Genomic DNA, 12,299 nt, shown 5'->3' with positions numbered 1-12,299 from the left:
AACTGCTGCCCCTCTGGGATCCCCAGAGGTGGAATTGTGCCTTTTCACTCAAGTCCTGGCTGTCATTATAAAAGCAGCTTTTAACCCTTTTTAAGTAAAAGAATGGTGAGTGAAGAAAGGAAACAAATGACTGTGGGTGGCAAAATGCAGCCTTCATTTTAAGAAGTGTTAAATTAGAACACTCAGCTACTGGCTTTGAAAGCTGTTTGCCAGCCACACTACAAGCTCCCTTGGCCTCCAGGGGCTTGGGCTCTAGCAATCCATTATTGCAGTTGGATAAGGAAAAAGTCTCTTCCCGAGGTGTTCACTATCTTTGGTCATAACATCACCCAGGTTTTGGGACACATGTTAATGTGCTCATGGGACCTTCCTGAGAGGTTAACCAAAATATCATCATTTATATCTCATTTTCCCTACTCCAGCCACCTTACCAATTTCTCACTGCTTTCTTTGAAGGGAAACATCCATCTGGTATACCAGACACACTAACATAGTAGTAGCGGACAGCATAGATTCTGGCATCAGAGACTAAATCTTGGTTCTACCACTAATTCTACAAATTTGAACAAGTTAGATAATGCTTCCAAGCCTCAGTTTCCTCATCCACAAAATGGGAATATTGATAGCTCTATCTCAAAGGGCTTTGTAAAGATTAAATTAGGCTGGGCACAGCGGCTCACACCTGTAATCAGTCCACTTTGGGAGGCTAAAGTGGGAGGAATGCTTGAGGCCACAAGTTCAAGACCAGCCTGGATAACACAGTGAGACCCCCCCCACCTCTACAAAAAATAGAAAAAAATAGCCAGGATGGTAGTGGGTGTCTGTAGTCCTAGCCTTCCAGGAGGAATGCTTGAGCCCAGGAGTCTAGGGTTACAGTAAGCTCTGATTGCACCGCTGCACTCCAGCCTAGGTGATAGAGTGAGACCCTGTCTCTCAAAAAAAGAACAAAAAATCCATGTAAAGTGCTTAGCAGAGGGCTGGCATACAGCAAAAGCTTCATAATAATACAACCATCATTTATTGAGTATTTACCAGATGCCCTCCCAATACTTTCATAAGTGCTTTTCATGTGCTACATCACTAAAGACTCTCAACAACCCTTGAAAGTGGCACTGTTATTATCACCACTTTATAGCTGAGAACAATGAGACACAGAAAAGTTAAGTCTGTCGGGGGTCCTCAAACTACAGCCTGTGGGCCACATGCGGCCCACCGAGTCAGTCATTTATCTGGCCTACTGGGTGTTTTTGCCGTTGCTGCCTGTCCTGCTTAGCAGGCCCACGGTGTGCATGTGTGGAATGTGCGCCGCACTCTCCAACGGCCCTCTAACGGTCTGAGGGACAGTGAACTGGCCCCCTGTTTAAAAAGTTTGAGGACCCCTGCATAGATAGATCACACAAGTACTAAGGATTGGGGCCAACATTCATACCCAAGCAGGTCATTATACTGCTTCCCAATAAATGGCATTAATATTGTGAGAATCTCCAAAACCCCAAGGTCAAAAAGGGAAATCTACAACTTCTGGGTCCTTGTCTTTTATGCGTTCTCCATTAGCAAATATGCAGTGAGTTTGTGACCTCTCCTTTTGGTAACCACTACAGTAAAGACACGCAATTTCCCTTGCCCTAAGGTAAAGTAGTAAAGCAGGGAAAGTCTGAAGTCCCAGCACTTTTGAACCAGTGCCTCAGTACTATGTTGGTCCAGAAAGGAACAGGGTTACTGATGATAAATAATTATACTGCACAATTTTTCTTTAGTTTGCGAGCTACTTTTGCATAGGCACTTACATTCTCATTTAATCATTATAATCGCGCTCAACAGTTACTGTAGCGCCCCTTTAACAGGTGAAGTCACCTGCTTTGAGCAAGGTCATGAGGTAAGTAGAAGAGCCAGGATGGCAGCTCCATTCTGACTCTTAGAACTTTATTCTTCTCTTTCTGTGATCTCAAAATCTGGGCTTTCAATAAGCTTTCCAGGTGACACCAGTGCACACTCAAGTGTCTAGAGGCACTGCTCTCTACCATTCCATTGAATGCTCAGCTGAAGGTGGACCACACCTGTCATGTGGAGGCACTTGGGTGGACAGTGACTACACACAGCTACAGAGCAGCTTTTTCAAGTTGAACCAGAGATGAGAAGGTTTAAGGAGTGCCTGTGACTGTTCTGGAGCATGGCAGCTATCCCAGAATAGAAGGGATGAGGATTACAATGGGAAAGGGAGGAATCATCACTCATATAAATGAAAGACGTTTTTCTTAAAACACACTATAGCCCTCGTCTCTCCTCTTGTCCACTGGCAACAATGGTGAGGATATAAACCTTATTTAATGAGGATAAGTTATTTGAAATGACTCAGTGGATTTGTCCCCAGGCTAAACAAGGGACGAATGCAGTGATTTCAGCTCCTTGCAGCCTACTCAGTAAGCATCTCTCACTGAAGGGGAAGCCCATGAAGCAAGGCAAAATGACAAAACTGAAAAGAGTGACATCAAGGAGCCACCTGGGAATAGACCTAACCTCCTCCAAGAGATACCCAGAGTCTGGGGAGATCTATAAACAGCCTCTGCCTGAGAAGGCAGAGCCTGCCTGGGAAATAGTACCATACAAGAAAAGTTAAGTGCTAAGTAGCTGGCAGCAGGAGGCAGCTGGAAAGTGAGTCCTTTCCTGACACTGCCCCACCTGGAACCACTTGGCTCAGGCTGAGTTAGAAGCCCCTGCTCTGTGCCCCAGAGGGCCTTTGCATTGTTCACTTACAAGACTAGAAGCTTCTTGGCAGTTGGAACTGTGTGATAGATGGCTTTGTGTTTGTGTCCACAGTGCATAGTTCAACGCTTGGTATGTAGTAGACGATCAATACAAGTTTGTGAAATGAATGAATGAATGAATGATACATTAGAGTCTTGTGAGAGTTGGAGGCAAAGGAAGAGATATGCCTAGGATATCCAAAATAAAAGTATTTCTTACCTAACCAGACTTAAGAAAACTTGAATCTTCTTTGCAAGGCAGCTTCCTAGTCCTACCCAGGTTAAGTTTACTCCCTTCTCCTGTAAGAGTTCCATTCATTTCTGTGTTATCAGGCTGTGAAACTGACATGCCATGACTCTACTTATTTCTGTCCCATGGTCCCTTTTATTCCTATGATTCTTAGAGGCCAGTTTTACTTGGTTGGTTTGAAAATCTACATGGGGAATGAAGTCTTCTCCTTAGTGTGCCCTCTTAAAAGGGACACCATCAGATACATGATTACTTGTCTCTGAAAGTCCCGCTCTTTTTTGCAACTCTTAAACACAGAAAAGAAGTTCTTAATGGTCAGCCTCCAAAGTTATGAGGCAGAAGAGCATAATGTTAAGAACATGGTAACAAAACTCACCAGGGTACAAATCCTGGCTCCGCTAGTTCCCAGCTGTCTGACCCTGGGCAGATATTTAACCTCTTTATACCTTAGTTTTTTTTTTTTTTTTTTTTTTTTTTTTTTTTTATATACCTTAGTTTTGCATCAGGAAAACTGGGATAACAAGACCACCTACCTCATATGGATGTTGAGAATTAGTTAATTCATACAGGTACTTAGCAAAATGCCTGGCACATACTAAGTGTTCAATAATTGACAGCTCTTGCTATTACTATTACAGATTTGACTCACCCCAGAACTTTCTTATCCAGCCACCTCTATTATGATTAAGACCTGCTATTTCAGGACTTGAGATGTCTAAAAACCCTACCATGTACCAAGCAGCAGTGCCACCCCTGCAGGTTAAGTTGGTGGCATGAATAACCACAGAAGAAGTGGAAGAGAATACGGTGGCAAGAGTCCTGTTTTATTGCCTTTATCTAGAGGAGTTTGAGGTACACGGTATCCTTTACCCTTGCTTAATTTATCATCAACTAATTCTTAGGAGGTAGGTATAGAAAAGAGAATTCAGAACCTAAAGTACAAAGCAATTCAGAAATGGATTAGTTTCCTCTTTTGTAAAACGGGAGTAATAACAGTATCTATTTCATTGGCTTGCTGGGAGGTCCAAATGAGATAATTCTCATGAGGTTCATAGTAAGCAGCTGTTATTATTGTTGTTATTACTAACCCCATTATCTTCATCTGGGTATGTCTTCTCTTTCAACCCAGTAGTGTAGCTGATACTAGGCTGTCTCTATACAGAGCTTCAAAATTCTACTTGCTCTACTGGGAAGCTGTTAACAAATTTCAGAAATCCAAGAGGGCTTGTGTATGGCTGTGCTCTGTGCAGGGCTGCTCAAAATATTGCTTTCCTTTTCCCCTCCATTTCAAAACCCAAAGTCCACATGGTAAAATGTGGCTTCAGGGAGAAACAAACCACATTTGCTGGGAGCCTTTTAAAGTCTCTCTCCACCAAAAACACCTAAAAAGTGATTCCTTATGTATTGGGATTCCCTGAGAAAAACAGGTGTGAACAGAGAGGAGGGGGTCAATCCAACTTCTTCCCAACCTAGATCTTCTGGGATAGCCAGGATGTAAAATATTCTGTTTTGAGGGGTAGTATGGCTTGCGGGGGGTTAACAGCTTAGACTCTGGGTTCAAATCCTGCCTTGTTACTCACTAGCTGTGTGACAGCAAATGGCTCTGACTCTCAGTTTCCCATCTTTAAGACAGGAATCTAATACTACCTACCTCATAAGGATATTGTGAGGAGTAAATGTGATAATATACACTAAATGCTTATCCCAGAGTCAGGGATAGGGCATAACGCTAAAAATGTTAACTGCTCCAGAGGTATATTTATATTTTTTAGACCACATGTCCCAGTTTGTGGCACAAAAATGGCCACTGGAAAAGATCATTCCCAGGACAGCAGAAAATCTCATGTGGGGGAGAGACAATGTAGAGCCATTCACTGTGATTGCCTCTCTGAACCCATAGTTGAAACTTCTTGTTTAAACTGCCTGGGGGAGGGAGAATGGAAGGATGGAACCTCCCCTTTCTTATTTGCTACGCTTATGGACATTAGGACCTGGTCTCACCATTTGGTCTCTAGAAGTCTGTAATCAATCCAACAGAGAAGCTGTCTCTTGTCCTCATTCATGCACACAAGGCTGGGGCCACGGGAAGGAAACACATGGAGCACTCCCCACCCCACGCATGGACAGGAAGTGGAGCTGCTGAGCTTGGAGAGATCACTAGAGGCACTTACAACCTTGCAGCTTCTTTATTTCATGCGCTAATCAGGTGTCTCTCCCAATACCTTACTCTGTACCTACCTGGCCCTACACCCAGACTGGGGGAGGCTCCCTCTCCCCGAGAAAGGCGCTGCCTGGAGCCAGGAGCGTCCCGGTGATAAATTATGCAGCAGCACCTTTGTGCTGCTGCCTCTCAGCCAGATGGGAGGTTTGTTCCCAGTCTTTTGTTTCCCGCTTTGCTTGCAGCTCTGATCCTCAGCTCTGCACAGAGGTGAGGGGGCGCTCCTATAGGCCAAGTCAGGGCTTGCAGCAAGTCCTAGCCAGGTTTTCCCCAGCTGGGTCTCAGGCAGCTCCACCCCTCCTCATTCTAACCTATATGATAAGGGAGTTCCATCATGCATGGGGATGCAGGGCATCAAGGAGAGCTTAGTCAACCCACTCAGCTGTGTGCAAGGATGGGAATACCTACAAGCAGTGGAAGAATGAAGTCTGCTCAGATGGGCATAAGAAGTGCCCAAGGGCACCTAGGATGTTTGCTTCTAGCTAAATCAAAAATGCAGAACAGAAAATGGAGTAAAAGGACTGCCGAGAAGCAGAGAATCAGCTCTTTATAACAGCTGCTCTTGGTTACAATCAACTTTCTGCAGCTCCCAAAATCATCACATCACTGGCACCAACTTAAAAGGAAGAAACAAAGAGACAACACAGGGGTCAAACTTTGGGGTGGAGGAGCTGGGGGCTGAGGGTGAGTTGGAGGCTAGAGACCCACATCAATTATCCCTGCACACTGACAGGATTCCTGATTGAATACTGTGTCAGTAGTCATGAGAGAAGGTGGCCCTGCAACTGCCCAGCCCCCAAATTGGGGCAATTACTACCTTATGAGCTCTGGAGCCTGATTCCCTTCTCAGGCCAGTGGGAGGGACAGCTTGGAATTCTAAACTGTTCCAGCTTTAAGAGACCCCAGCTAGCACCCCATCACCCCAGGTCACAGCAATCTTAGAGTGAGAGATTGCCCCGGGCTGCATCCCTGATCACCTGGCAGGGACACTCACAGAGGAAAGCTCCATCTCTCTGACCCCTCAGAACTAAGGCAGAATGGGCTCCTCTAGACTGATGTTATAGCTTAATTCCACTCTTTTCTGGAAGTGTGGACAGGAGGCAATGGTGCTTACGTTTGTCAACCCAAATAAATGACTGAGGCGAAAATCTCAATCAATGGAGGTTTATTAAGCCAAGATTTTGGGGATGTACTCAGGAAAAACAGGAACTGCGGATTGATAGGTTTCATTTTCAAGGAGAAAAAGATGGGGCAAGATCTTTAAAAGAGAAAAGCAAAAATTCTGCTGAAATGAATGAAGAACCAAACCTGCATTTTAGCATGACACTGTAATCTAGTTATTTACCTGGCATATTCCAAAGGCAAGAACCATCTCTGATCTTATGCAACCTCACTAACAGTGAACATTTATCAAGCCCTATAGTAACACAGTAGTTGTCAAGCTCTGTGGTAACATACTATTATCTCATTTAATTTTAACAATATTCTTAGTATAATTTATTACTACCCCCCACTTCCATTGGCACATAAGAGCCCATAAATTCAAGGAGATTAAGTGTTTTGCACAGGGTCACCCAGAAGTGCCAAAACCAAGATTCAAACTCAGGTCTGCCTTTGCTTCTTAATTACTGAGCTATGTAGGCAGTGATTACATTAGTGTTTGATAAATGTATGTTTGCTGAATAAATGAACAAATGAATGAGTGCAGAGTCCAGTTTGGGGAATGCTCCTGAGTGTACTAGGGAGAAAGAAGCGGACCCTGCCAGCTCTAAGCTGGAGGGAGAGAAGCAAGCACAGGCAGTCATCAGAGCTATTTATAAGGCCAAACCCGTGCTCTGCCAGCCAACCAGTCAGCCCTGAGTCTTCCCTGGGACACTGAATCCTACCAGATGGAGGAGGGGAGAAGGGCTTCCGCTGCTGAAGATGAGATGGCAATCCAGACACAGTCTGGGGCCCAGATGCCCCATGCCCAGGCAACTGTGACAAAACTCTTGGCTAAGCTATGTCAAGGAATGTAGAAAGATCGTGGCTGGAATAGGCTAACAGACAGACCTATTCCAACGAAGGGCCTGGAACTGTCTCATAATTATGAGATGTGTGCAATCATAAAAAAGACAAGACCACTTTTTAAAGTAGTCCCTGAAATTCGGTTCCTATTTAGGAACTGCCCCCCAGTATAGATTTTCTCTTTAAAGGAGCAGCAACATTAGCAATCCCTCACATTTTCCTCCTTCTTAGGAGTCGAGACTAACAGCTAATCAATAGAAAGAATGAGCAAACCAGCCTGGGCAACATAGCGAGACTGTCTCTACAAAAAAATAAATAAATTATCTGGGCACTGTGGCTTATACCTGTTATCCCAGCACTTTGAGAGGCCAAGGCGGGATGATTACTTGAGGTCAGGAGTTCAAGGCTAGCCTGGGCAACACAGTGAAACCCTGTCTCTGCAAAAATTTTAAAAATAGCCAGGCGAGGTGGCATGCACCTGTAGTCCTAGCTACTGAGGAGGCTGAGCCAGGCTCGCTTGAGCCTATGAATTCCAGCCTGGGTGACAAAGTAAGACCCCGACTCACAGAAAGAAAAAAAAAAAAAAAAAAGAATGAGTAAAGAGCTATAAAACACCCAGTCCTCTGTGACCTCTTGTATTCTTTGCTGGCCCAGAACATGCCCAACAAACATGCCCTGTATCAGACATGGCCAGACTTAGTTCCCTTGCACCTGTCATTCTTAATACCATGTGCCAATCCCAAAGATGTTATCTGATATTCAACAGAGGACAGAGAGGAAATCCAAAATCAGTGACAGGCCAAGCATCTTTCACAAGTCCAAAAGATCAGGGACAAGGTCACTCAAGCACCATAACAACCATGGTCATGACAACCATAACAGCCAGATAGGAGGGAGAGCAGTCTCAGCTCAACCCTTTTACACTTATCCTCAGATACATCCGTCTATCTACCTACACATCCTGGGCAGAATTTCCAACTTTTCACTTACCTAGAAGAGACCTCCAAGACAAACATGGTTTCCACTCCTGAAATGGTCATAGATGTCCATGGCCTTACCTCAACCCTCAGGATGAAAATGCCTATAGCTATTACTAGCAATCAAGTTTCCTTCCTTCTTTAAGGTTGGAGTGTTATGTAGGCTGAAGCCAACCCCACAGGCTCTAGGATAAACGACTAGCAACATCCAAATAAGCACCTTAGTGTCTCGAATTCACTACAGCTGAGGTCAATTCTGCCTAACTGAGCTACTACTACACTTATCACAACTGTTGTCTCCCTAAGCCCCTGGAATTTAGTGTCAGGGATTGTCATAGTGGTATTTTTGGTTGTGCTGGGTCCAGGCTCTGCAACTGCTCAGTCTTACTGGTGAACTGTGACTCTGTCCCCTCCAGGCCTTCAAGGATGGCACAGTATCAGGCCAGGTGAAGTGTAAATCTTCATGCCACTGACTACCCTTACACATGTGCATAGAAAGCCTCCCATGCTTAGAAGTTTCTATTAAAGTTTTTCCCTTAAAAAGGAAGCCAAAAGAGTTACCAAGAACTCTCCCATCCTTTTTCTGTGAAGCATTAAATATACACAGTTCTCTACCCCCATTCTCACCCCCATCTTCTTCGTGGATGTAATGTACGCAGTTTTGACAGCTCTGGAGCAGTCAAATCCTCCTGGCCAGTCTTAGTCCGGAACCTTCCAGCTCCCCCTTCCCTAGGGCAGAAGGCGACAATCTCCTCTCTGGCTTTGTTGGTATCCGTTTTAGCCCTTTTTTTTTTCCCAGTGCCTAGCCATTTCCCTTGATCTTTTTCAAAACTTCCTCCAGGGGGCCAAGAGGAAAGTTCCATCTCCTTCCCTCGCAACTCGAAGGGGGGAAACCCCCCAAAAAGCATAGCTGTCCCTTTAAGGGGCCCATGTGGTGGGAAGAACAGCTACATTCCTACCCCAGTAGGGCCGCTGTCCCGACACGCCAAAGAGGCTACAAATAACCTTCTAGGAGAGAGCCGGGGAGGGGGAGAGCACAGTGGGAAGAGGAACGTGGGTCGGCCAGGCTACTACTCCTCGGAGAGAAAGAGCTCGGTCGGCGCTAGAGAGGACATGGAAAAAGCCATTTAAAACCCACGGGTAGTTTAAATAACAGACATGAGAACTCCGTTTTGGATTTGGGAGGTAAACCAATCCTTAAAACAAGTGCCCAGACATCTCCACGCCCTGCCAGGCAGGTTCCGAAATCTGCACTATTTCCACACGCGCTCCCTCCCCTACGTTAAAGAAAGGACCGGTGCAAGGCCAGGGTCTACAGACCCCTCCATTCTGAACCCCACCCCCTCATCTGGGCTGCGAGGAGAATGGGAATCCAACCCCCCCCACACACACACACACCCGTTGAACAGCGGTGGGGGAATAAGGTTGGGGTTCAAAGATCAAAGTTCTTTGATCTTCCTTCGGGCACAAACTAGAGGCAGCTGCTAAATCACGGGGTGCACCCACGGTCTTTAAGAGGCTGCGGAGAAACAGATTCTACTGGAGCCCTAATCACACACAACAGTTGCGTACGGGCACCAAACAAGTTATTAATAAGGAGCAGATGAACCAGCAGTCCTGCTGCCATCCGTCCAGCTCCCCCGAGGGCCAAAGCGCCAGCGCGGGCCGGGAGGCTGCCTTCTGAAGTTCGACGACACCCGCCTCCTGCCCCCCTGGCCAGGGCAGATCTGCGAGAGCCTTCCAGCAGTTTCTTCCCTATGTTCCTCCTCAGCCCCTTTTCCAACCCCCTCCCCCGGGAGATCCAGGGCAGGAAGCTGATTGGACGCAGCCAAGAGAGGGAACCCAAAACACCACTAAGGGGAGATGCTGCGAGCAAATAGTGCCCAGAGACCCTCGGTGGGAGCAAGGTCTGCAGTCCAAGAAATTGTTCCCCGAGTAGAGGAATCCTCAGAGCTCAAGAACTCAGGCTCCACTGGGGCCCCTATCCGCAATCCGCCCGAGACCACCAGCCCCTGGAAGGGCTATTTACAATCTATGGGTTTAGCAACCATCCTCCCCCGCCTTCCTTTCTTTGCACACATCGATTGGCATCAAGGACACAGAGACCCCGTCTTAACCTGAAGGAGAAGAAGCTCCCAGCTCTTCAAGAGCAACAACAGGGAAAGCGAGCGAAAGCTTCGGCTCTTATCCCAGCTCCGGCCCAGACCCGAGCCGGGTGAGCTCCTCCGCCACTGCCCCTTCTTAGACCTGAGGAGCTGGGGGAGTTCCTGGTCCCCTCGCCCGGCACGCAATCTCAGGGCTACTGCTTGGAGTGAGAGCGAGGGGTCTCAGGCCGTAGCCCGCGCCGCCCGGCTCCCGGGAGGTGAGTCCTGCAGCAGCCGGACCCGGGGACAAACTTTCCCGATGGGCCGGTCGGCACGGGCACAGCGGCGCCGCTTACCGTGTGCGCAGAGCAGGGCGCCAAGCAGCAGCGCGCCCCACAGCCGCCTCATGGTGCCGCGGCCGCCGCCGGCGCTCCCTGCCGGCCCGGGGTCCCACCGGCTCCCGCGGGACGCCGCAGCGGAGGGAGTCGGCGGAGGGTCCCCAGGGGCGAAGCGTCCCGGGTCCACGGAGGCCGGCGCGCCCCGCGAGTCGCCCTCCGGCCGCTGCTACCTCCAGTGCTGCCAGAGTCGAAGCTTCCCCGCCTGGGGACCGGGAGGGGGTGTCCCGGGCCCCGCCGCCCCGCCCCCCGCGCCGCAGCCCCCGCCACCGCCACCGCGCCTGGTCCCGCCCCCAGCGCCGGGCCGGCCCCTTCCCGCCCTCGGTCCGGGCTCCCGGGTCCCCCGACCACCCGCCCCCTCCCCGCCGGCGCCTCCTGCTGGGGCCCAGCTCCTCAGGCCGCCCCCACATTCCTGGCCCTCGAGAGAGCCCCCACTCTGTCCCCATTACTGCTGCTCGAATGTCCTTAACTTAAAAAATGTTCCTAGCTGCAACTCTCAGACCCTGCTCACTCTAGCTCTGTGCTACGGAGGAGCACCCGGCCTAACCCATGTCGCCTGGACGTGACCCGGCCCCCCTACTGGCTCGAAGTCCAGACTTTATTGATGTCTCAGAATACGAAAGGCTTGCTAATGCACAATCACCTCGGCCTTTATTGACATCAAACAAGGGACATCAGGGGGCCTGAGTGCTGTATCTTAACTAGCGTTCTCACTGTCAAAATTCCTTTTTTGAGATTTTCTTCGTGCCCCCTCCTTCGACTCCTCAGGTCTAGGCATCGTTGTTCTAGGGCTAAATAATTCCAAGACCTCCCTTTTTCGTTTCCTTATTTCCTGAGGTCGTTGTCTGGGTCTTGTCGCTCCAGCTCAGACGTCCAGATTTGGCCCAGACAGACTTACTTTCCTCCTCGCTGTCTTTGTAAATCAGCGTTGTTAGCTTCTTCATCTTCTTTGACTTTCTGACACTGACAAGGAAGGGAAGGAGCAAGGAAATCCGTCCTTACTTGCAGTTGCACTGCTCCAAAGACCTCAGTCTCATTCCAGAGCCTCAGTCGGTAGGGCCTCCCAGCAATATTTAACTTTTGGGTTACCATATAAAATTATAAACTCTTCTCTAGTCTTAGCTTTGTGGCCCATCCCTCTCATTGCCCGGTGCATGTTAATAATGTGGGTTAATTTTGCCACCTTCCATTTTTCTAGGTTGAGACTTACTTTGTTCCTTTTGCCCAAGTCCTCAAAATCCTCATAGCCCAATGTATTATTTTTCCCTCCAAATTGATATGCCAACACTTCCTGGCTTTGGGTCATCTGTGGATTTCATTAAATCACTTTCCTATCACCAGTAAATAGTCAGGAAGATCCAAATGCCCCATGTTAACTGAGGGGAAAGTAATTTGGTATAGTGCAAAGTAGATATTAGGAGATTTCTCCAACTATTTCTCCAAAGGTTGACATTTCATCCTTGCTTGTTTGCAATTTTTCAAGGCTTTTACTTCAAATTACTCTCTTTGACCAAAACAACATTAACCGCACTTTGCAACAACAACAAAAACACGTGAAGTGTTAACTCCTTCTTAGTCAATACTTCTCCATTACCATTTTACCTGACATTTTTACTCAGATGCA

The 12,299-nt window shown here is 47.7% G+C and overlaps 1 protein-coding gene across 1 annotated transcript in view; it reads right to left on the bottom strand.

Annotated features, from left to right (window-relative positions):
- The window catches only part of LRP4 (LDL receptor related protein 4), a 48,279-nt gene extending 37,371 nt beyond the window's left edge, over positions 1–10,908 (bottom strand). Inside the window, exon 1 of the mRNA XM_020286486.2 lies at positions 10,637–10,908. Coding sequence (XP_020142075.1) covers positions 10,637–10,688 — 52 coding nt within the window. The 5' untranslated portion in view covers positions 10,689–10,908. The remainder of the gene's footprint in view (positions 1–10,636) is intronic.
- Positions 10,909–12,299: the final 1,391 nt, after the last annotated feature.

This window comes from Microcebus murinus, chromosome 4 (assembly GCF_040939455.1).
Source record: "Microcebus murinus isolate Inina chromosome 4, M.murinus_Inina_mat1.0, whole genome shotgun sequence".
Classification (NCBI taxonomy): Eukaryota; Metazoa; Chordata; class Mammalia; order Primates; family Cheirogaleidae; genus Microcebus; species Microcebus murinus.
The sequence above is the reverse complement of the archived record's forward strand: the minus strand, read 5'-3'. Positions and strand labels throughout refer to the sequence as shown.